This window comes from Sycon ciliatum, chromosome 1 (genome assembly GCF_964019385.1).
Source record: "Sycon ciliatum chromosome 1, ocSycCili1.1, whole genome shotgun sequence".
NCBI classification, from domain to species: domain Eukaryota; kingdom Metazoa; phylum Porifera; class Calcarea; order Leucosolenida; family Sycettidae; genus Sycon; species Sycon ciliatum.
The window spans coordinates 49,286,291-49,309,344 of NC_088643.1; the positions used below are offsets into that span (position 1 = coordinate 49,286,291).

The 23,054-nt window shown below is 46.4% G+C and overlaps 1 protein-coding gene across 2 annotated transcripts; it reads right to left on the reverse strand.

The window, feature by feature from the left end:
- Positions 1 to 7,611: 7,611 nt before the first annotated feature.
- On the reverse strand, positions 7,612 to 22,733 carry LOC135830845 (activin receptor type-2A-like). Of its 2 annotated transcripts, none has more exons than XM_065343047.1 (12): positions 22,439 to 22,733; positions 21,683 to 22,192; positions 15,078 to 15,244; positions 14,461 to 14,597; positions 13,535 to 13,730; positions 13,197 to 13,313; positions 12,644 to 12,796; positions 11,656 to 11,794; positions 11,160 to 11,290; positions 10,619 to 10,837; positions 9,468 to 9,673; positions 7,612 to 8,707 (listed from the first exon to the last, which is right to left on the reverse strand). In XM_065343047.1, exons 1-12 carry the CDS (start codon positions 22,461 to 22,463, stop codon positions 8,359 to 8,361), a joined length of 2,349 nt encoding a protein of 782 aa, XP_065199119.1. In that variant the 5' UTR covers positions 22,464 to 22,733; the 3' UTR covers positions 7,612 to 8,358. The 2 variants fall into 2 exon arrangements, with proteins under 2 accessions (XP_065199119.1, XP_065199118.1); XM_065343046.1 differs by having other exon boundaries at positions 9,468 to 9,676.
- Positions 22,734 to 23,054: the final 321 nt, after the last annotated feature.

A 23,054-nucleotide genomic window follows, 5' to 3' on the forward strand; every position in this document is an offset into this window, starting at 1 on the left:
CGAATTTGTCGCACTGTCACTGATTGTAGATGAGAGAAACCTATTGGCAACAAATTACTAATGCATTGGTACCAAAATTAAAGGGGAAGTTAAGGCAAAAATTAAAATTTCACCAGTTGTAGTCTTCGGGGTGCTGAGTCGAATGGTCGTGGTCCGAGGAAGCTGAGACGCTCCCTTCCTATTTGAATCCCAATCGAACTCGCGCACTTCCACCGAAACTGGGTGACTGCGCCCTACTAGATGGGGATTTGTATGCAAAATGTCACTAAAAGCGCCATTTCGTTCTTATAAAAGCACGGATGACCGCGATTGGCCCATATGTTGTAGTCTTTTGGACGCTGAGTCGACTGGTTTTGGTCTGAAAAGGCTGCGATGCAGCGTTCCTCCTTTATTCCCAATCGAACATGGTTGAAGAAGCGGTCACGTGGTCCTGGGTGCCCAAATCACCTGGTCACCACGCCAGCAGGTGACAACTTTCACACCAAGGTTCAACTCGGGTTCAACTCGAGTGACAGGACTGCACCCAAAAAAGGTCAAACAGGCTAGTAAGTTGTACCCTGCAGGCACGGTGACCAGGTGACTGGTGTACGCAGGAGCACGTGACCGCTTCTTCAACCATGTTCGATTGGGAATAAAGGAGGAACGCTGCATCGCAGCCTTTTCAGACCAAAACCAGTCGACTCAGCGTCCAAAAGACTACAACATATGGGCCAATCGCGGTCATCCGTGCTTTTATAAGAACGAAATGGCGCTTTTAGTGACATTTTGCATACAAATCCCCATCTAGTAGGGCGCAGTCACCCAGTTTCGGTGGAAGTGCGCGAGTTCGATTGGGATTCAAGTAGGAAGGGAGCGTCTCAGCTTTCTCGGACCAAGACCATTCGACTCAGCACCCCGAAGACTACAACTGGTGAAATTTTAATTTTTGCCTTAACTTCCCCTTTAATAATTGTATGAGTATGAGTATCATAGTTCATACCAGGGAGTATTGTATTGTACTACTCCCTGGTTCATACACGCAAGTCACGCAATGCATGCCATTTATTCGAATTATTTCATGAATCATGCATGATGTCATTGACACTGAGGCCGCGCCGAAGATCGGCTCAGCTCATGCATGCATGCTCAGATCGCCGAATATTCATGGGATGAAGATGACGATGCCGCTTTTTCGACTTTCCTGAGCTGAGGCTGTGCATGTGTGCATGTGGTCGAGCAGAATCACCGTTGCGATCGTCTTCGATTGGGCATGGAAGATTTCCATGAATACTATCGTGACTTCGCCTGCTATGCTGAGGCCGGGAGGGCTAGGACAGTCCCTAAACACAATCTGGAAGCCATTCCCCCAGAGATATCCCGGTCATGTTACAGCAGAGCCACCTTTCTCAATTTTAAATTATTTTTAATACGTCGTGCAGGATTATTTATGTGTTTTGGAAGCCATAAGGCTTGTAATTGCTGGCGTGAGAACCAAGCCAATAACTACCGGACACCGCCGAGACCTCAGGTACGTTAAGTCCTAGATATCCTGCTCATAAAGCAAAAATTGTCGTGATACACTGCATGTACTACTCTGTTTTTCGATTTTGACAGCATGTTACAAGGCGAGGACGCGTAGTGCTCCTGACTACAACCATAAACGCCTTGTAACATGCTGTCAAAATCGAAAAACATGTTAACTACCAAGCAAGGCTTCTGTATATACCATGTACTACTCTGTAGTGACGTGCCCAAAGTGTGGCGAATTTTTCTTTGACACTAACTACCGTATTATCTCTAATATAAGCACGGTCCTTTATTTTTTCAATGTACCTCCGCCCCGTGCTATTAATGGAGACGTTCCTTTATTGGAGACTGTTCCATTATTATTTCAACCTCATTTCAGAGGCATGTTGCCATGCCAAAGTCATGTATGACACACACATTTCAGGGTTTTTTTCGCCGTTACAGATAATGAATTTACACAGTGTGCTTATAATGGAGACTGAGCACTTTATTTTTTGAATGCCGCCCCAAGGTGTTCTATTATTGGAGACGTGCTATTTTTGGAGACTGTGCTTATATTGGAGATAATACGGTAACACTACTTGCCTGATTTTCACGAATACGTTCACACCTCTCATGAGAACACTCCCAGTGACGTCGAGACAATGAGAAACGACTTCGTTCAACTGACATCAATAAGGCCAAAGGCCCAATCTAGGTGTCCGGAAAGCAAAACTTTAAAAAGGCTTCCACAAACAGGCACTAAAATGGAGAGAAAACTGCAAATGACAAGACATCTAAAAATTTCTCGATTATTTTTCAACGAAGATTTGAACTATTAAAAGGGAAGTATACCCTAAAATCAATTTTTCACGAGTTGTCTTCGGGGTGCTGAGTCGAATGGTCTTGGTCCAAGGAAGTTGAGATGCTCCCTTCTTCGGCCTCCTTTATTCCCGATCGAACTCGCCATTTCCACCGAAACTGGGTGACTGCGTCCTACTAGATGGGGACTTGTATGCAAAAGGTCACTAAAAGCACCATTTCGTTCTTATGAAGACCTTGAGTCTGTGGGGACTGCCCTATTAAAATACGAGAGAGCTTGGAAGCTCAGGGCCCTACGCTATGCTTGTTTGCCTTGATGACCTAGAAAAAAAAGCATAGGGATGTTATAAATTCTTATAAATTTCAACTTTTTGTTTTTAGACATAACCTGGGATTCGAACCCGCACTATCGCCCTGCATGCATCCCCCGATACACTTGGTATACATACTAATTCTTCCAAGTTGCTTCACGTTATGATCTTGTATTTGAAAGCCCTATTTGAATATGCATTGTGGCCAGCCGTCTTTGATTGTACGGTACGGGACAGATACGGGACAGGTACGGTCGAGGGTATTACGACACCATCTACCGCCTTGATGACGGCAAAAAAAGAATAGGGATGTTATAAATTTTTCAATTTTCCTATTTTTTTCAGGCATTCCTGGGATTCGAACCCGCACTATCGCCCTGCATGCATTCCCCCATACACTTCGCATTCATACTCGTACTCATTCTTCCAAGTTGCTTCACGTTATGATCTTGCGTTTGAAAGCCCTATTTGAATAGTGCGGCCAGTTGTATGTGGCCAGCTGTGTTTGATGGTACGGCACGGGACAGATACGGGATAGCGCCAGGCGTGACACAAACACACAAACAAACAAACAAACACCAAATTAAAGCTGTGTGGACCCTGGCTAGCGCCAGACGTTACTGACGTAACGTCTTCTGCATAGCTACGGGAATGAATAAATAATAATGGGTTTGCTCCCACACTGGTTAAAATATGAATAAATAATAATGGGTTTGCTCCCACACTGGAGCTCGCGCTATTCCGCCGACTTGACTTGACACTTGACTGACTCACGACTGCCATCCAGAGCACACGAGTGCCATCCAGAGCACACGAGTGCCATCCAGAGCACACTGCTCTGGATGGCAGTCGTGAGTCAGTCAAGTGTCAAGTCAAGTCGGCGGAATAGTGCGAGCTCCAGTGTGGGAGCAAACCCATTCCTAAAAAATCATCGCCGAAGTCGCAACCACTATTTCATAAATAATGATAATAATAATTTGAAACTCGGGTATTGAGTAGGGGTGAAACGAAGGTGTCAAAGGTTCGAAGAACCTTCTTTTTCATTTGAAACAAACCTTCGTTTTCACTTCAAAAGAAGGTCAACACACGATTTCTGTACATACATGTACATGCACTGATCTTCCTTGTATACAGAAGGTACTGTACTGTAGTTTGTACAGTTGACTAGTTTTGTGTCCACTTGGCTCCCGGCAGGTGCCACTGCAAGTCCATAGTAGGCCACGGACTGGGCTTGAGCGTGTCCATTCACGGCCAAGGTGTGCAGAAGTAGTCTTGGGCAGTTTAGGGTGCAGTTCTACCCTAGTATTGAGCCAATAATTAATGTAGAAAGGAAAAAGGACATATGGAAACGAGTTAATGACAGCTTGCATAGACCTCGGTCCTACCGGTAGGACCTACCGGTAGGACCATCATACACAGACATGCTGCATGGCCTCTGTTCTAACATTGACCTAAAACTTGACCCTAAACTGTTGCTCAGGGGCTAATGAAGGAGTCCACAAATTTTAGACGCGGTCGCACAAGACACTACAAAATTCCATGGTAACAGCCCATGGTAACCATGGAAATGGAGTATGGAATTATGCATTCCACTGCCTTGGCAAGCTAAGAAAAACAGGACCTCACCACGATTGATGTGCCATGGTCAAAATTCACTTTGGACAGAGTTGCTAGCGCACCGACAGGCTTATGTGCGGCCATTTTGACAATCGATCAAATTGCGCATACGACTGGACATAGCCTTGCATTTTGTGCCATTACTTTGCCTGACAAAGACCTCATCTCAATAATTGTTTCAAGAAATTTCTCAACCAAAAGCACTTTTGCAGCTCGATTTCTTGGGTCCTACCGGTAGGACGGCATGCAAGCTATCATTAAGAGTAACTCTCCACCACTGTAACTAGATACTATATACAGTCAGAAAGTGCAACAACTAGGCACAAAACTGACAGAGTATTGAGACATTCGACGTCCTGACACCTAGCTTCAACACATCTTCGTCGCGCTAACCGACAGCCTTCCAACTTGGAAGTTTCGATGTTATGGAGAGACCAAAGAGGGGAAGGTAAGCGCAACAAAAATGAGCACAAGCTACAGTCCCAACGGAACAAAGAATGTCGATTGTTACCTCTTTGGTCTCTCCATAACCTTGAACCTTCCGAGTTGGAAGGCTGTCGGTTAGCGCTACGGAGATGTGTTGAAGCTAGGTGTCAGGACGTCGAATGTCTCAATACTCTGTCAGTTTTGTGCCTAGTTGTTGCACTTTCTGACTGTATATAGTATCTAGTTACAGTGGTGGAGAGTTACTCTTAACTCGTTTCCATATGTCCTTTTTCCTTTCTACATTAATTATTGGCTCAATACCCGAGTTTCAAATTGCACACCTGATGAGCCGTCACGAACCATACGGCGAAACGTACGTCGTGTGAAACAACTTGTTTTGTAGTCAACTAGTCCATCACAATGTCATGTATGAGGAGTACTGTAGGAGTTTGGCGTTCGGCTTGTACAATTCGTTTTCGCAAGGCTTCCCCCTTCTGTACTTATCTTTGATATTTCTGAGCCACCCAAGTTGGGTGGTGTGCTGCTTTGCTGCTTCGAATTGTAGTTAGACCACTTTGTCAAGTATCCTACTTGTCTCGTCATCGTCCAGTAACAATCGACATTCTTTGTTCCGTTGGGACTGTAGCTTGTGCTCATTTTCGTTGCGCTTACCTTCCCCTCTTTGGTCTCTCCATAACCTTGAATCTTCCGAGTTGGAAGGCTGTCGGTTAGCGCTACGGAGATGTGTTGAAGCTTGGTGTGAGGACGTCGAATGTCTCAATACTCTGTCAGTTTTGTGCCTAGTTGTTGCACTTTCTGACTGTATATACAAGTAGTATCTAGTTACAGTGGTGGAGAGTTACTCTTAACTCGTTTCCCTATGTCCTTTTTCCTCTCTACAATAATAATAATAATAATAATAATAACAGCACGGACGACCGCGATTGGCCCATATGTTAAAGGCGGAGGAGGAGGAAGGGAGCGTCTCCGCTTCCTCGAACCAAGACCATTCGACTCAGCACTCCTGAAGACTACAACTGGTGAACATTTGATTTTAGAGTATACTTCCCCTTTAGGCAGGCAGGCATAGTGGGATGGTCTAAGACTATGATTGAGAAACAGAGGGTACCAGGTTCAAGTCCTGCTTGGAAGCGGAAGGATTTTTTCCAGCCGTGCTGCAACCCAACTCGTGGCCTGGCACGAGGAGAACATGGATGCAGTGAATGGGATTTTTGGTCTTTGACCACATGCTGGTGAGCTGATCTACTCACCTCCCACCGCTTTAGGAGCTGCATCTGCGCCTTGATCCTTGAAGGGTGGTGTCGTTCCTACGGATGCGGAAAACTCGGCAGCTATATAGATAAACCGAGTCTCACGCGAACCGTGAAAATTTTTTCCCCTTTAAAAAGTACAAGTTTTGGGTGAACTTTTGGATTACTTTTTCGGTCTTGGTGCAGGGACTGAGTACTCGTACTGACCAGGGCGATCGTGAGTACACAATAGCTGCAGTCAACCTCGGATATAACAACAGCTCGCGAATAACAACGCTATCTTCAGGCCAAACCCATGTGACTTCATACTTCTAACCTCGTGAATAACGATGACTCGCAAAAGCAACACCACTTTTCGCATGCCCGGTCGAGGGTCGTTGACAGTGACTGTACAACCATGCAGTTGGAGGTTGGGTTGAATTATTGCTCTTTTTTCTTTTTTTTAGGGAAAGTTCACCCTAAAATGAAAACATCACAACCTGTATTGAAAAATGCACTGATTCCAATGGTGAAGGTCCCAGGTTGATCGGCGCAGCCGTTCTCGAGCTCTGTCAGCTTGAAGTTTGCACTACATTTGGTGACATCATGATGACGTCGTTAACTTGCCCAGACTAGGCCGGATTTATGACGTCAGAGAGATAGACTTTGTATTGGAGAACAGTCAACTTCGCTTATAACGACACTCGGCGGGGCATCAAAAAAGTGTCCTTATTCGCGAAGTGTCGTTATACCCGAAGTCTCATTATATATATTACAGTGGGATGGGACTTTGCTCTGGGCATGGAAATTCTGTCGTTATTCGCGAATTGTCGTTATATCCGCAGTCGTTATTAGCGAAGTTGACTGTAGATGGAGAAATTTCAGTATTTAGGCTCTCCATTTTCCCAAAGAAGTTGGATCTTTTTCACACTTCGGCATGGGACATATGGCACCCCACCGGTATCCCGGGAGAATGAAGTTGAAGACACCACTGCAGCTGTACTTATGGTTGATAAATATGGTGGTAAAGACACACCTGGCAATATTATGACGGTAAATACACGCCTGCCAACACACGCTCTCTAGGCTGCAAAGTTCTGGCACAGAGCTCTCCTTCTCACCACCACCACCATCAGAGAGAGCTCTGTGCCAGAACTTTGCAGCCTAGAGAGCGTGTGTGGGCAGGCGTGTATTTACCGCCATATTGCCAGGTGTGTCTTTACCACCATATTTATCTACCAGTATCCCGACTGGAAAAAATTCTAGTATGAAATTCATCGTTGCAGAGAAACAAGAAGGAAAACTAAGTTACTATGCTTGAGCATGGCAAGTCGTACCACTGCACTTAGTTTGTATAATGTGCAAGTAACTTTAGTTACATTCGCTTGGTTCTGGGCCTGACCCCAAGAAGTAGCCGCTACTTTGTGACAAAGACCTGGAGGTTATGTGCTCTTCACCGATAAGTCGTAATGTCTCTTCAGCGCCGGCCTCCATACCTGGCTCTCGATCTCCATACACCAGGCCGGGACAGGAGCTTACAACCCGCGCCCCCACCCCCAGATGCAGTGAATTAAGTTAAAGCTGAAATACTACTGAAAGAAACTTCATAGAACGGCACGGTTCTAGAATCTGTGGGCAGTACTTATTTTAGAATACTGGCATGCTACGACTACGTAGATCGAACAAGTACACTAGGGCAGTAGGGCAGCAAGTATTCATCTTTACACACTTCACCGTTCAGAAACAGACATGGTACTAGTGGTATGTCAGTAAAACAGAATTATAGAGTTGCTACAACTGCATAACAATACATTAAAGTATCTATTATTATAAACGAAACATCGCCAACTTGGAACGTGTCGGTAGTGCCTGATCTGACTGGAGCAGCAGCACAAGCACCGTACTCCCTGCTTGGTGCTTGCATAGCTCAATATAAACGTGACATGTTGTAGTTATAGGGGAAGTGTGAACAGCATTATGAGTGCTTGATAATAAGCCAAAGCATTTAGATCTGGATGTGTGTAAATGTGTTAATTAGCCAGTGTTCAGTTCCGGGTCCATCAAATTTTTAAAAAATTGTTGCAGAATATTGAATAAAACGCCCACATCTGCCAAAGACCTTATCGACATTTGCCGCAGGTGCAACATGCTTGATATCATTGTCAGTCATTTCGAGCTTCTCAAATCATCCATGCCAGCAGCAGAAAATAAAGAAAAAAATTGTCAAGACGAAATGTACGATGTGATGTGCAGAATGCGCATATCTGTGCGTTTGGAAAATTGATACGTTCGGATAACCGGGTTCAGATAACCTTAGTAGGACTGTACAAAATGGATTGCGGTACCGGTTTATAGCAGCTGATCAGAAAGAAGATTAGTAAATACTCAACAGTAGCGTGCACATGTGCAGCATTGCCATCGGGCCAAAAACACTGCAATTAATTAAGTTACAGGCTGGACTCTTGAACGTTGGCTGATGGACTTCTCGCATCCCGCGATAGGCTTTCTCCGCGTGCTGGTAGCTGTGAAGACGCAGAGACCAGGCCATCATCTACATGATTGGACATAGAGGGCAACGCAGCAGCAGCAGCAGCATTGCCTCTGCTGCTGGCGCCGGCGCCACTGCTGCTACTGTTGTTCCAGTGGCCGTGCCCATTAGGTACATGGCCGTTCGAGTAGCTAGCAGCAGAATGTGCGGAGTGCCCACCGGCAGGACCTTGAGAGGACATTGATGACATGCCGACGTCATGATTGGCGCCGTGGTTGTTATAGCGATGGGGACCGCCATTCGGCATCCTGAGTCAAAGCAAAGAAAAGCAAACTCTCCGTTACAGTTCTGAGATGATGCAAGAGTTGTATTCCGATTCTCATAAAAGAAGTCTGTGAAATACAAATGTGGTAGTCCGAGTGCAAGCGAAGTGGTGTTGATAGCCAATACAACACGCCATCGCCGAAGTGGGGACAGCTCAACTCACGTCCACACCTTGACTGGCAAGATGAGGTTTTTTTTTTTTTTTTTTTACTAAGGCCACAGCTTCCAATCATGACATGCAAAGCAGCGGTGCAGCATCGCAGGCATGAATCGTGGACGTGGTGACGGGGTCTGATGTGCTCCACCGACCTAGGGTCTCGGCTTCACTGCACAGCAAACGCGTCGAAGGTGTGTGTGGGGGGGGGGGGGGGGGCTCAGACAGTCAGACAGACAGGACAGGAAGACGGTTATCTGAGCCTTCCAGAGAGCGATTTGACATAAAAGCTTGCACAGCAGATGTTTACAATGCGGAGAATTGCATTATTTTGAACACAAATCTACGGCATGAAGAGTACACATGCAGTCAACCTCGGGTATAACAACCTCGGGTATAACAACCTTGGGTATAACAACAGTTCGCGAATAACGACACAATCTTAGGAGCTAGTGACCATTCGATAGCAGACTTTGAACCTCCCGAACAACGACAACTCTCGAATAATGACACTGTCCCCATGCATGATCAAAGGTGGTTACTGCTTACTGGCAAGGTTGGCTGAAGCACACATCGCACATCACACTCACCTGGCCTGTTGTGACTGCTGTTCTCGATAGTGTGACGTGCTGTCGTCCGTAAATGTGTCGTACTCGGGCGGTGGTGCAGTGCCCGCTGCCTCGTGGTAATCTGCATTCTCCCGTATGAGAACATTGGGCACGCCGTCGTGGCCAAAGTTACCGGACGAGTAGGCAGGCGGGCCAGACGTACTGCCGTTCTGACCAGGAGCATCATACTGCTGTGTGCGTGCGTGTATATATATATATGTGTGTGTGTGTGTGTGTGTGTGTGTGTGTGTGTGTGTGTGTGTGTGTGTGCGTGCGTGTGCGGATAGGTGTGGCATAAGCGCAACAGAAACACGATACAAACATGTGCATTATGTAGTTCAGTGTGAACAAATGATACCGTAGTGACGCACATAAAGGGCCATGCGCTTATGAGTTAGTTTTTGCGTTATTTGCTATAACTTGTTAGGGTCGTTTAGTCTCACACATACATGTAGGCGCGTGCGCTTGAGTTGCTAGTAGTGTACAGGTGCCTCGTAATATTATGCAAATAGTGCGATAACACACTGCACAGTAAACTATGTGAACATGGTGTTTTCGTGCCGTGTCCGTGTGTCGCGAATCGAATTGCATTTAGGTTCACTTATAAGCCCATCCGCTTATTTGTGAGGGTGCGCTTATGCCCGGATATAGGCACATGCGCTTCAATGCGCGTCACTACGATACTTTATACGTGACCACTGGAGAGCACTGAAGAGATAGCGTCTTGATCAAAAATCCAAGCCTGAGCCAAACCAATTGTGCAAACATTCCGGTTTGCAAGTAGGAACAACTGAAATTTTAGGAAGCGCACTGTAGACGGTTGTTTGGGGCAGAGAAATACCAAAGCTCCGGATTCCACAACAGTGATGAGAACAGAGTGAAGTGCCACTGAAGGACTTGAACGTGCGGTGCACTTTGCATATGAAGTCATGAGCCTTCACAGAGGAGGCGACACCTGGTGCACTTCTGAAGATCAGTGTTCGCAACGTGCCTGCAACAAGCAGCTATGCACCAATACCAATGTCTACCCCCCTCCCCCCCCCCCCCCCCCCATCTCCTCCTCCTCCAAGGTCCGAAAATGCCTTGACCCACATATTTGCTGATTATAAGGTGGAATATTGATTGAGACCAACCTGACTTCTGCCAGTTGTGATGCTTGCCATGAAGTCTGGCTCATTGTCTTTGCCCATTGGTGGAATATTCACCGTAGGCATCGCATCGTCATCCTCTGCTTTCAGCCCTGGGTCCTCGATCACCTCCATCAGGTTGTCCAGGAAACACTGAGCGGAGAGTCTCGCCTCCGGATCAGGATCCCAGCACTCGGCGACAATGCCAACGATCTTTTCCAAGCGCTAGCCATGCAGAAAGGCAAACAGCACAAATCACCGTCACCCATGCCAGCAGCAGCCGGAAAGCATATCGGCACATTGAGAATAAGAGTAGGATTGTACCGGAGTAGAACATGAAAAATATAATATAATCTGCCATACCCCAGTTCACGTCACTCCGCTCAACAAATCATGGAGTTCCAGGTGCTGTTCATCACTGCGTTGAGTGACGAAGGATGGTGAGCACGAGGTTCGGCACATACAGGACCTCGTGAAGCGCATGCAGTGCAAACTGTCACTTGACCAGTCCGAGGTATCTCAGCACACCCAAGCCACCAGTACTCACCTGGTGGTTAACACAGTGAGGTGGAAAGCGAGGTCTCTCCTTCTTCGTCACCACACACCTCAGCATGTTCATCTGTGTGGCGCTCTGTCCGACCTCGTCCACAAACGGTTCCCGGTATTCCTGGGCGGGTACTGGCAGCAATAGGATCGATAAGACACAAGAAGAGAATTGCTTGAGCGATTCACAAGCTAGACATGGTGTTGCCAGGTACATGTGGAATCCGAGCCTACCTGATGAGGAATGCTTCATACAAACACTACCGTTGCAGCCCCCCCCCCCCCCACTCAAGAAGAAAATAGCTCGCAAACGTCATCGCTCCTATGCCAGCAACTAATGTAATTTCAGCGAGCGACGACTTGCAAGAACATTGGTGACACCACTTTTGGGATGCAGTCGCCATTTTTTCAACACACATAATTATGGAGGAAACAACGCTCGCAACCTCTTCAGTGCACCACGAAATTAGTACGACTCTACCTTGACTGGGGCCGCTTACCTCCATTGAAGTTGCACCTTGTGATGAGCTCCCACATCACCAGAGCAAACGCATAAATGTCAATACGCAGGAACGACTCCATTTGAAAGGTAATGGCTCCTTCGAGCACCTCCGGTGCCATATAGCGTGTCGTTCCCACCTGCGCACAGTAGAGCATGGTATTACACACAAGCACATGCACATGATTGCCTATGTGCACAGAATTATAACAGTTAGTCTACATGTACAGTCTGCAGCCTGCAGCCAGTAGACCGTGACATTCTAAACGGGCAGCTAAACGAAAGCCGGCACATGCAAATGCAATACTGTGAATACTCACTTTTTTAATAACTAAGGGAAAGAAATACAATACTTCCCGGTATGTATATACATATGCGCTCCAGCAAGAGTAAGATTACTACATGAAAGCCCGAGCGTGCTACGAGGTAATGACGGTGCACACAACTGTGCTGGCTACACTGGGGAAGTTGGCGATGGACCAGAACTCACGTGCGCATACCCCACGTACCCTGTCACAATCTGTCAGCAGACATTCTGCCGCTGCACCAGCAAGGAAGAAGACTTCATCAAGCCATATTTCAGCAACAATGTGTGTAACAGTGTAAAAGATCAAAAGCTACACCAACTCGTAAGTTCACTGACACATTGAAGTCACCAGCACGTTGACTAAAGGATACGCCTAAACCGACTGCTCGCTGGCATAGTAGTCATTGGGAAACTTCAGGAGTCAATTTTGTCCAAATGGTTTTGGGGCTGTGGCCTTGATTCTCTTTTCATTGCTTACCTGGGCCACAATCCTTCCAGGATAAGTGCTGTTCTGTTGGGGAAAATAATCGGTTCCAAGTTGTGATTGACTGTCTATGCACTCTCAGATTTCTACAATATATTCATGAGCAGTGCAGGAACAACGAGCAAAGTCTTTCTTTGGAGACGTGACATGCATGGAAGCTCAACATTCCCCACTACTGACCACATTCATCTCGCTTACCTTGCCCTGTCGCTCCGTAAGGCTTTCATTGACACCGAAGCTAGTTGCCAGTCCAAAGTCTGATACACAGCATTCTCGATTCGTCTTGACCAGGATGTTCTTGCTCTTGAAGTCGCGGTGTGCAATCGTTGGCTTGGTGTACGGCGGAATGAACTGCATGGTCGCACAGAGAGTGTGGCACACGGGCACGGGTCAGTACATGTAATGATATTCGCACTAGTTACCAGCAGAATGTCTTGCTAACGTCTACATGAACTTCATTATAGCTTGGAGCGAGGCCAGATTGAAAAGTTGTGTTTGCAACACTGTCTACAGTACAGCCATGCAGTGCAATTTATAGGCGTAGCTGAGGCACTGCGCACACACTAGTATCCAACAAAAAATCCAGCGTAGACGGGTGATACAACAAGGTGAAGTCCATTTTTTTCTTATGATGTACGACGGAGTTTGGCGGGTGGATTCAAACAATCGTTCCTGGCATGTGTGTTGGACATTGAAGATAGGGCAAAAGCACAACACCACATGCACGACAATGGTAAAACCAAACACTCACATCACGAAGACTCTTCTGTGTATGGAGGAACTCAAGTCCCCGTGCTATGGACACGGCCTTGATACACAACTCCTGGTATGTGATCGTCGTTCTTTTCAAGTAGTCTGAAAGAGACCCCTGCAGCGGTGAACAGTCAAGTGGTGAAAGCAGCATCAGCAAATCAGAATTAAGCACAAATTAAGCACTGCAACCAAGAGTCACCAAGAGGAGGATCTACATGTATAATTATGTCACTGAACACACTTGTATGAAAGGTTGATATTAGAGACAGTTGACCTCACCAAGCAAACTATATTTTGATCACGACTCCCAACCTACAGACTATCGGTTCTTCTTACGTTTGAATGATACTCGGTGACCAGATAACGCTCCATGACTACTGGTCCATTCATGACCTCTTTTGCACCGCGGAAGTAGAGGATGTTCTGGTGCTGAACACGCAGCGTGTTGTAGATCCGCCACTCATTCTGCCACGCCACAATGTCACTCTCGCCAAACACCTTGATTGCTACCTCCTCACCGTCCAACTCGCCCCTGAAACGCAAGCACGAGCAACATTGCAGCAGGATTATACAATAGGGCTAGCAAATTCACGTATTACATGTGGGATGTAGAATGGACATTCCCTGTTTGTGGAAATATCAAGGATATTGTCATCTATCGTAACCTTGGTTAGTTTCTTGTCTCCATGTAAGCGCTTTACCAAATCTTTGCTGCAAACATAACACACTAGCTAGGCACCGTACTTTCCGGAGGATAAGCTGCACTTTGAACACTCAAAATTCACCCAGCAATGGGGGGGGGGGGGGGGGTGTGCGGCTCACACGCCGATGATCGAATTAACCGTGATAAATAGGGTAGATGTCTGTATTTCGTGACGAAAAAAACTATCTGGGTGCGGCTTATACTCCGGAACATACGGTACAGGTTTTGGTAACAAACTGCACGGAAATGTGCAGCGTAAGTTTCCTTCGAAACCTGAGGATCGAATGCAAAACAACTGAAGGGCCGGTATGCAGCAGGCATTGCACACGACATCAAAATGGGAAAGGTCATGATTCAACCTTCACGGTCACCAGACCGGGGGAAGTCAGCTGAGATTGCTGTGTGCAATGATCGCATCCACAGCTAGTGGTTGGGACCAAAACACTAATTATGCATGGAGGCACTTATCAATAGTTTCTACTTCGAAGTACACACAGTAATAGTTGTTGCCAAACAACTCAAATGGTGACGAGATCTGTTTCCCATCATTGAATCTTACTTGTGCACATTGGAGAATCGACCACAGCCAATGACACTGCCATACTTGCGAAACACCTCAAGCTCCCCAGACACCTGGGGCGGTTGTTCCCGATTTGCAGCAGCCGGAGCTGCCACGTGACCGTTGATAGTATCCATCTGAAGTAGTGGGGGACACCAACACGCATTAGAAGACACAGTACTAATGACCTGCCTGTAATCGTGGTAACCCCATGCTCCACTGTTTGTCATACACTGCTACCAATAGTGTACACATGCCAAAGTAGAGGAGGGCATGTATCCGTCACCCCCCCCCCCCCCCCTGCTCTAAACAACACAATGCACACTGACGTATTCAGGAGCGTGTCCAAACGGGTACATGTTTCGGGTTTTACCTCGGCCCTACGACGGCGGCTGCAATGGCCTCGCCAGGTCACTACACATGCCTGTATGGTTGGTCGGTCACAAAGCACTAGCAAAGCACTAGCAAAGCACTAGCAAAGCACTAGGATCACACCTGGAGTGTGTGCACCAGATTTGCTTCGCTCCCAACACTTGTCTTAAAGAAAACCCTGCAGCAACATGTTCACAGCGACACTGTGGAAAACAAGCGGTCATTGCAATGCGTGTGTAACTCACCACCAGCGTTTCGTGGCCATACAGCATGGAGCGGCGTTTCTGTGACCAGTACCACGTGCCGGCCAAGATGGATATACAGATCACCACAACAGGCAACAGAATAGCCAGGACAATGAGTGTCATTGATGAGCTGCCGCTTTCCGTCTCGGATGTTGTCTCCATTGGTCCTGTAGCAATGCGTAACAAGAAATACGAGAAGCAACATGTAGTCAAATAGCCGTTTCAGAGAAAGAAGTTTCAACAAAGCTATGAATAATGCAATTGATGCCGACACAAAGTCATGATATACGAATATAATGAAAAATGTATAGAAGATTCAGAAATGTTATCGCTCAAATTTTTCTTCCACACGGTTCTCACACTATGATGACAATACAATCACCCTTGCACCCTTGTTTAATTGTAGTCGCTTTCCAGACGAAGTAAATGGTCTTTTGTATGCCGGACGATGGAGGTTTCCGAGCAGGCATTGGAGCCACTGGAAAGGGTCTTCTACCACAAGCTGATACCGGCCATTACTCCAAATGACTCTACAAGACGCCTTTTTGCATTGCCTTGTCGCCTGGGTAGTCTCGTGGTCTTTGTAACCTTGAATCAAGACCAATTTTGAGCATATATTCTGATTTGCTTCCCGTATGTACAATTCTATGTAGATTCACTAATGGCCATCGAAGAAAAGCGTTTCTGAATCCGCTATACATATTTCATTTCATCGGTTTATCATGGTATTATGTTGGCATCAATTGTATTATTCATAGCTTAATACGTAGTCAGAAAATCTTATAAGGAGCCATCCGCAAATACCGATGTTTGTATCAAGACGGTATTTGTTATTTCTCCCCAGACCCCTCAAACCGTACATACACTATTATGCAGGGAATCAACATTAGTGGCACTGATGATATCTCCTCTTGAAACGTGACAAAACACCGACTCCACATCCCCGGTACATCTACTAGGTTTACACCGTGACAGATTGATGAAACTCACAAAGTTTTTGTTTCTGGAGGAAGTACATGTGTATAAAGAAGGTTTTAGGACAGTGACCTTCTCCCACACTCAGCACTGCCTCCTTTTTACGCCATGGAGCAGTGCTTCACACACCACACCCCCAGCGACCTAGGAGCGTAGCATGTAACGATTTTGATCTGAGAGGGTGAAGTCACATGCAATGTCCAAGGGACATGTACGCACAGTGTTTGAAGTGAGCGGGCGGGGTGTTCACAACATCACATATCAAATACCTCAACCACTCACGCTCCAAAACCTTGTGTGTAGCACTGCAGCGGCACTCGACGTAATACCTCCCAGTAGGATGGACTTCCGATCCTGACACTTGAAATGACCTCCCATGTGCAATTATATAGCATGGCCATTAAACTGGAGGAGAGCTCAGGTCGATCTCACAGTGTGAGACAGGTTCATAGCATTTAGCACAGTTTCCCAGCAACAAACTAACGCCCCGGCGCTAGGCTGACGGTGGCTGCCACAGCCAATGTGTCGCAAGTCACATAGTCTGGCCCATGCCGAGTCTGGCCCATGCCGGGAGGGAGAAGTCACATAGTTTGGCCCATGCCGGGACACAGTCACATAGTTTGGCCCATGCCGGGAGGGACAGATGCACGCTACTAGTTGTACTGCTAACTTAGTCAGCCGTGGCTGAAAAATACAAGGTCATGAAATTCAGAACAAACGCTCTCAAAATCGAGGCACCCTCCCTTCCATATGTCTCTTTATCTGCCCGGCGAGCGATCAATATTCTGTAGAAGTTTGACAGGTCGATATTTGCTGGCATAGTCTACCTTCCTGCTTGTCTTAAAGTTTATTATGCTGCTAGCAGTACACACAACCTTGACATCAAGTCACTACTAGTACACTACGGTGGCCGCAATCAGTGCCAGGTTGCCCCCCCCCCCCATGCAGTCCACTTTCGGGCATGTTTCCATCTAGCTTACAAAACATTTCAACCAATCCACCCAGAGCTTTCAAACTGAGAGTCAAGCCGTGTAGCTAGCAGACGTGCTGCTTTCCTTTAATTAACATTCCAGCGGCCATATCTTCACCTAAGCACAGGTTGTTGTCATGCCTACCCGTCACACCACCAGGATGACTCTCTCCTACTATTGTTCTAGTAACTTGCTATTTCCACCTATACTGTATTGTTAAAAACAATAACCATTAATGTACATGTATGTATATGTTTTGGTTTGGCAACCAGCACTGGGACTCTGGTTCTGATTACTGAATCAGGCATATCCCAACTGGCAGCCTGAAGACCTGGATTTCAAGATGTTAGCTAGTACTAGTAGTGTCACTGGTTACGGGGCACCAGTGCATGTACTAAGTGGGGCAGGACATGCACAGGCAGTTGTTGGGAAGAATACTACAATTATTATTATCCCTGGCATTATTGACAGGTCTGGGCTGGTTCCGGTCAGGCTCTTTGCACTGGGCAGAGTTCGCTGCAGAGACTGGAGCTGTACACCACCTGCAAACACCTGCCGCTTTGCACTTGACAAGGTACTCTTCAGCACACTGCAGACAACAGGGGGGCTTGTAAGTGCATGTCTACAGTCATGTATTTCCTCTCAGACAAGAGCATCAGATCTGGGCACTACAAGTATACCATAGCACCACCACCACCACCACTACTGCACTAGATGTACATGTAGTAGCACTTGTACAGTGCCCGCAGTGGTGATAGCTAACTACATTTCCACTTCTACCCATAATGTGGCCATGCTGTCCAGAGTGAGTAGCCCCCCCCCCCCCCTCAAGCAATACACTACTGAGTCAGTACTGAGTAGTATAGGGGCATGCTTGGCCGAGTTAGAACAATAGAAGCAAGCTGCATTGAGTCAGCTGTACAGGACTGATAGCAGTGATAGCAGTGATAGCACTGATAGCAGTGATAGCAGTGGTAATAGCCATGTCCCCAGTACACTCCTCTCTACTGTCACCAGTCTCTGCGCACAAGTAGAGCATAGCAACTGTTAGTGCTACTACTGCTACTGCTAGTAGTTGTAGCCATTGCTATACATGTACTGCTATATAGATAGATAAACAACCCACGGCTAATGCATGCCTTCTCCTACCAAGTTCTAGCACTATCCAGGAAACTATGAAAATTCTCTGTATCCTTGTGCCCTCTCAGACTTGTCAAAATTCTAATGCACATTTTGCTTCCTTTGCATGACAGGGCCACTTGATTTTATGGATAGGAGTATTCTTCCGTTTAGCTTCCATCTGACCATGTGCGGTACGACCATGTGCTCAATCGCCTGACGTCGTTCTGTCCATTCGGCAGCTCAGTGCAGACCTGTAACGCTTCATTGCATTTTGATCCAATCACACCGATACCTCAGGGTGCTATAACTGCATTAGCACCTGGCACACCATACAACAATACACGACGGTCTGAGGCCAGGCCAAGCCGGGGGGGGGGGGGGGGGGGGGGGGGATATTATCATCAGATTCATCACACGGCATGTACCACCCCATGGCCCACACAATGGCTGGTGTGCAGTACTAGTACTACTACTAGTGCTACTACCTTGTCAACCATGTCTGCCTAGTTTGTAGTTGCCCCCTGTCAGCCGCACCTAGAAGGTGTGAACAATCTACTTGTGACACTTTCTCACTTTCCCAAGTCCCATCATCGCGGCAGTGATGATGCACACTCAGTCACACTCACAGTCTGCAAGTACCTTACTGTAGAAGCCATGATTCTAATGAGGTGCATATCATAACGATTGCCTAAAATTGACTGGTTTACGTGTACCAAAGGTAACTATTCTCACTCATTCTCAACGCTCAATAGCAACAGTATTTGTATCGATTTCACGGTACAACGATCAGGCTAAAGACAGATTTCTCCTCGTTAAAAAAACTCGTTAGAATTCAGTAGCACTTCGTTATATATGGCTTTTACAGTAGCTCCTCTAGCTAAGCGGCAGCATCATCACCAGGGTGCACTGCATGTTTACTGCACTAGAACTATCACTACAGTCTACCATACCCGTAATCTCTCTCTCACTTCTAAGGCACTGTACTTATTTCACAAATGTTCGGTGCACTTTTATTTTCGGTCCTTGCGGCGTGTTTGCTTCATATCTAAAATTTCAATACACCAAACAACACTAACACCTATAATCCGAAACGGAACCGTGCTTCTCTGTACCTAAAATTTCTGCTCACCTAACCAGTGGCCTTTTGCCCTCATACCGAAAATATTGGGCACCTAAAATTTCTGAAATTGGAGTAGTCACAGTGAGATAGGTTGCTTGAATTGGCCCAGGCAGATTGCCACAAGTCTAGTTCCCCACATTGATACATCATACAATAATAACATTTTTAAGGTGGCTCGCGCCTATTTCAAAAAAATTAACGATTGCTCTGAAAATTTGGTGGGCGGTTGCTCTTAAGTAGTGTATGCAAATGGCGAAATAAAAAAAACGGGGTCTCAATGCTAACTTTTGACATATAGGCGATGACAATTTCACTAAATTGTCAAATTTGTACAGGATTTGTGATGTATAGCAGATGGGTATTTCACCAAGAATCTGATTTACAATCTTCCTCATGTTTTGGTTATTGAATGTACTAAACGTGTACATGTCAATGAGAAAATAAAAAAACACATGCTTCAATGTTCAATTTCGCCATATAGGTGCAGAATGCCTTTTGATAAGTTTGCTTCGCTACATGTACATGCACAACTACATATCCCATGTACATGTACATATACATCTACCCTTCTCTACTAGCCCACCCCAACCCTGCAATACACATAGACACACGTGCACACACACACACACACACACACACACACACACACACACACACACCACACACACACACACACACACACACACACACACACACACATATAATACACCCACATATATACACACACGTGCGGGCAAACTTTGTCACCTTTTTGACAACGTGCTTGCAAATCTAGCTGCTGTGTAATACTAGCCCAGGCCCGGTCCGGACGGAAAGAAAAAAGACTATATTCTCCAAGACTCACTGTAGCAAATACTCTTGTGGGGCGTGACACAACATACAACCCACCATCCACATGGTGGTCGTTTGATGGCTACAACCTGTGTACAATGTGTATTTTCCAAAAATGCTGGGTCATAAGATGAAACTGGCCTGGAAAATATGGATAACTGTTTTATCTCTACCATGATTTGTAGCAATTTGTAGTGGAGGTGTTGTGGGTGGTGTGGTGTACAGTGCATGGCCATAACTTTCCAAAGTAATCTTTCTTCTTTCAAAAAGAAGACCCAAGGCCAAAATTGCAGTCTCTAGTTGGACTTGGTGCAAACAGATCTTCAGACTTCACTGGCCTCTTGACTTGCCAGACAGCTGACCAAGCACATGACAGCCTTGACCACAAGTCAACTGCACAACCAAATAAATTTAATTGATTAATATGACAGTGTGCTGTGTTGCTGGCAACAGCTTGGTGCACAACGGGGCTGCAGTTGCTACTCCACAGGGACCACACAACTAGTAGTGTTGTGCAAACATTGCACTGGAGCAGCAGCAGCATCAGCATCAGCAGCAGCAGCAGCAGCAGCAGCAGCAGCAGCAGCGGCTAGTGTTTGTGGAGTAGCTCATTATTTTCCCTGCTGTGCTTAGTATTATTACAGTTCTGACGCAGACTTTACTAGTAGGTCTTCAAATGTCCCAAAAGCAAAGGGTTAGTATACAACTATCAAACACTGAACAACAATATGCAGCACTTCTGCCTTTGGGATTCATTTTAGGAGGCAGAATACAGTTACCAAAATGTGCTGGGCCGGCATGGGGTCTGCCAAGAAGCGCAACACAGCTGCAGCCCAGACTGGCAGACAGGCTGCGATGGGATAAATCCCTGAAACGATACTGGCAACGACACTCTCCATTTCAATCTAATAATATTCTTCGGATGTGCCTCACTGACTGAAGCCTGCGCAGCACCAGGTATTTCCCTGACCAAGGCAAGGGGAGCCGCGACAGAAGTACCACACCACGGCTGTTACTACTGTAGTGATACTGATAGTACTGTTACTACCGGTAGTGTTAGTCAGCGCAGGCAGGCAAGAAAACTGTAGACTACGGGTTGACACGAGGCTGAGACGCAGCAGACAGCAGCCAGCGAAGTCTAGGCTTCTCTATCTGGCCACGGACGGAAGGATAAGGATGGCCGCACGCCACAAGATTGACCAAAAATGTGACGAGAATTCGCGACTCGCAAGGGCCAGAGAGAGGAATAGATCGAGAATGCAACAAGGCCAAGGGTTGTAAATCGACTCTGAGCCCGGTGTTGCAGCGACTTCAGATGTCCGCTACACGTGGTGTAGACATAGACAGCCACTCATTCAAGAAATGGTATCAATTTTACATACTCTAAGACAAGAATAAGAAATCTGAATAGTCTATTGTTCTGTTTCCAGGACGCATCGATATTATCAGTAAATATTACTACTGTTCCGGGCGCAAATAGTTTGGGCAGAACTAGAACAAGATTGAACGCGGATTTTGTACAAACTTGCGTAACCGTATCAGGAATTATGTGACTTCATGCGCTATATCCAAGTCTCCGCACTCACCTGGAGAAGATGTGAAAGTCAGTGTCGTAATTCCCGGCTTAACACTGGGTGGATGTCCAACTATTCGGCCACCATTGCAGAAGTCGCTGCTGTGGCAGCAGCAATAGTGCAGCGAATCGTTGCTGTGCGCCAGCTGAGTATCATGACTAAAGTTGCACTGGTGTCCCGTGCACAAATTTAGGCCATGGCCGAAGATGCAACCCGACGCGACCAAGAACCGCTCATTGCTATCAGCGAACAGTCTGTACAAGGAGAAGCACTGGTGCCTGTTTGGATCGGGTTCTTCCTCAATAAATTCTGGGGGCAAAGAACAGTACTCGATGCTCTCATTCGTGCTCAGACCGCACGAAATGTTCTTTTGAGAATCACGAACATCAACTGAAAAGTTGGCCAATACTTGTGTAGCTTCCAAGTCTCCGATCTTGTGCCCGCAATGAGGGCCGAAGTAGTGGCACGACTGCACGTAGAACGCTTGAGAAGAGGGCACACAAGCCAGGAGAAGCACTGGTGCTGAGGACATACACGCACACACATGCATACGAGCGCGCAGAACAGCAGCCAGAGGAACACACCAACGACATCAGAGCGCCACTGGTACAGAGAAAACCGACAACAATAATAATCATGCAATGATCGAAGCTTTTCGTGAAAAGCACTTCCAGATTCGCTATGAACTTGACACAAAACCTCAAAAAGCGTACCATGAGCGGACAATATCCACATCGCCTGTGCATATGTGCCATAGGCAGTACTCACCAAGAAAGAGCAGAAGACGATGCATTTTCCAAAACAGAGAAAGACAACAGTTACTGATACTACTGTCACGAGCAAACGATCGAACGGAACTAGATGCGACCAACTCCACCTGAATAGCTACAACAGGCTAACACTAGACGTCTAGACTCTAGTGAGTAGACAACCTCCTACGATCTCATCCTTCCAGCTGCTAGTGCTAGCACACACGAGCGCTGCTCGCTGAAAGAACCAGAAAAGCGAAATGATAGCACTAGCGCTCATGGACAGCAAAAAACACACATAAATCATCATCTCTCTCTCTACAACTAGTACTGTACTACTAGACGTAGTACTCGACTCTAGTCTCCCTCTCCACTACAATCTCTACAGTACAGTATACAGTCTACACAGTAGACCTACAGAAGTACTAGTAGTAGTAGTAGTAGTAGATCTACTCAGTAGTACTAGTAGCAGTGGTAGTGCCAATTAAATGGCAATGGTTCACGTTCACTTCGCTGAGCTGATGTCGCAGTGATGACATGACTCACGCAGAGTAGGCTACATCTCAGTATCTGTCGTAGATCTACTACTACGTAGACCTACTGACTAGTAATCATGGTAATACTAGTCCAGAGTA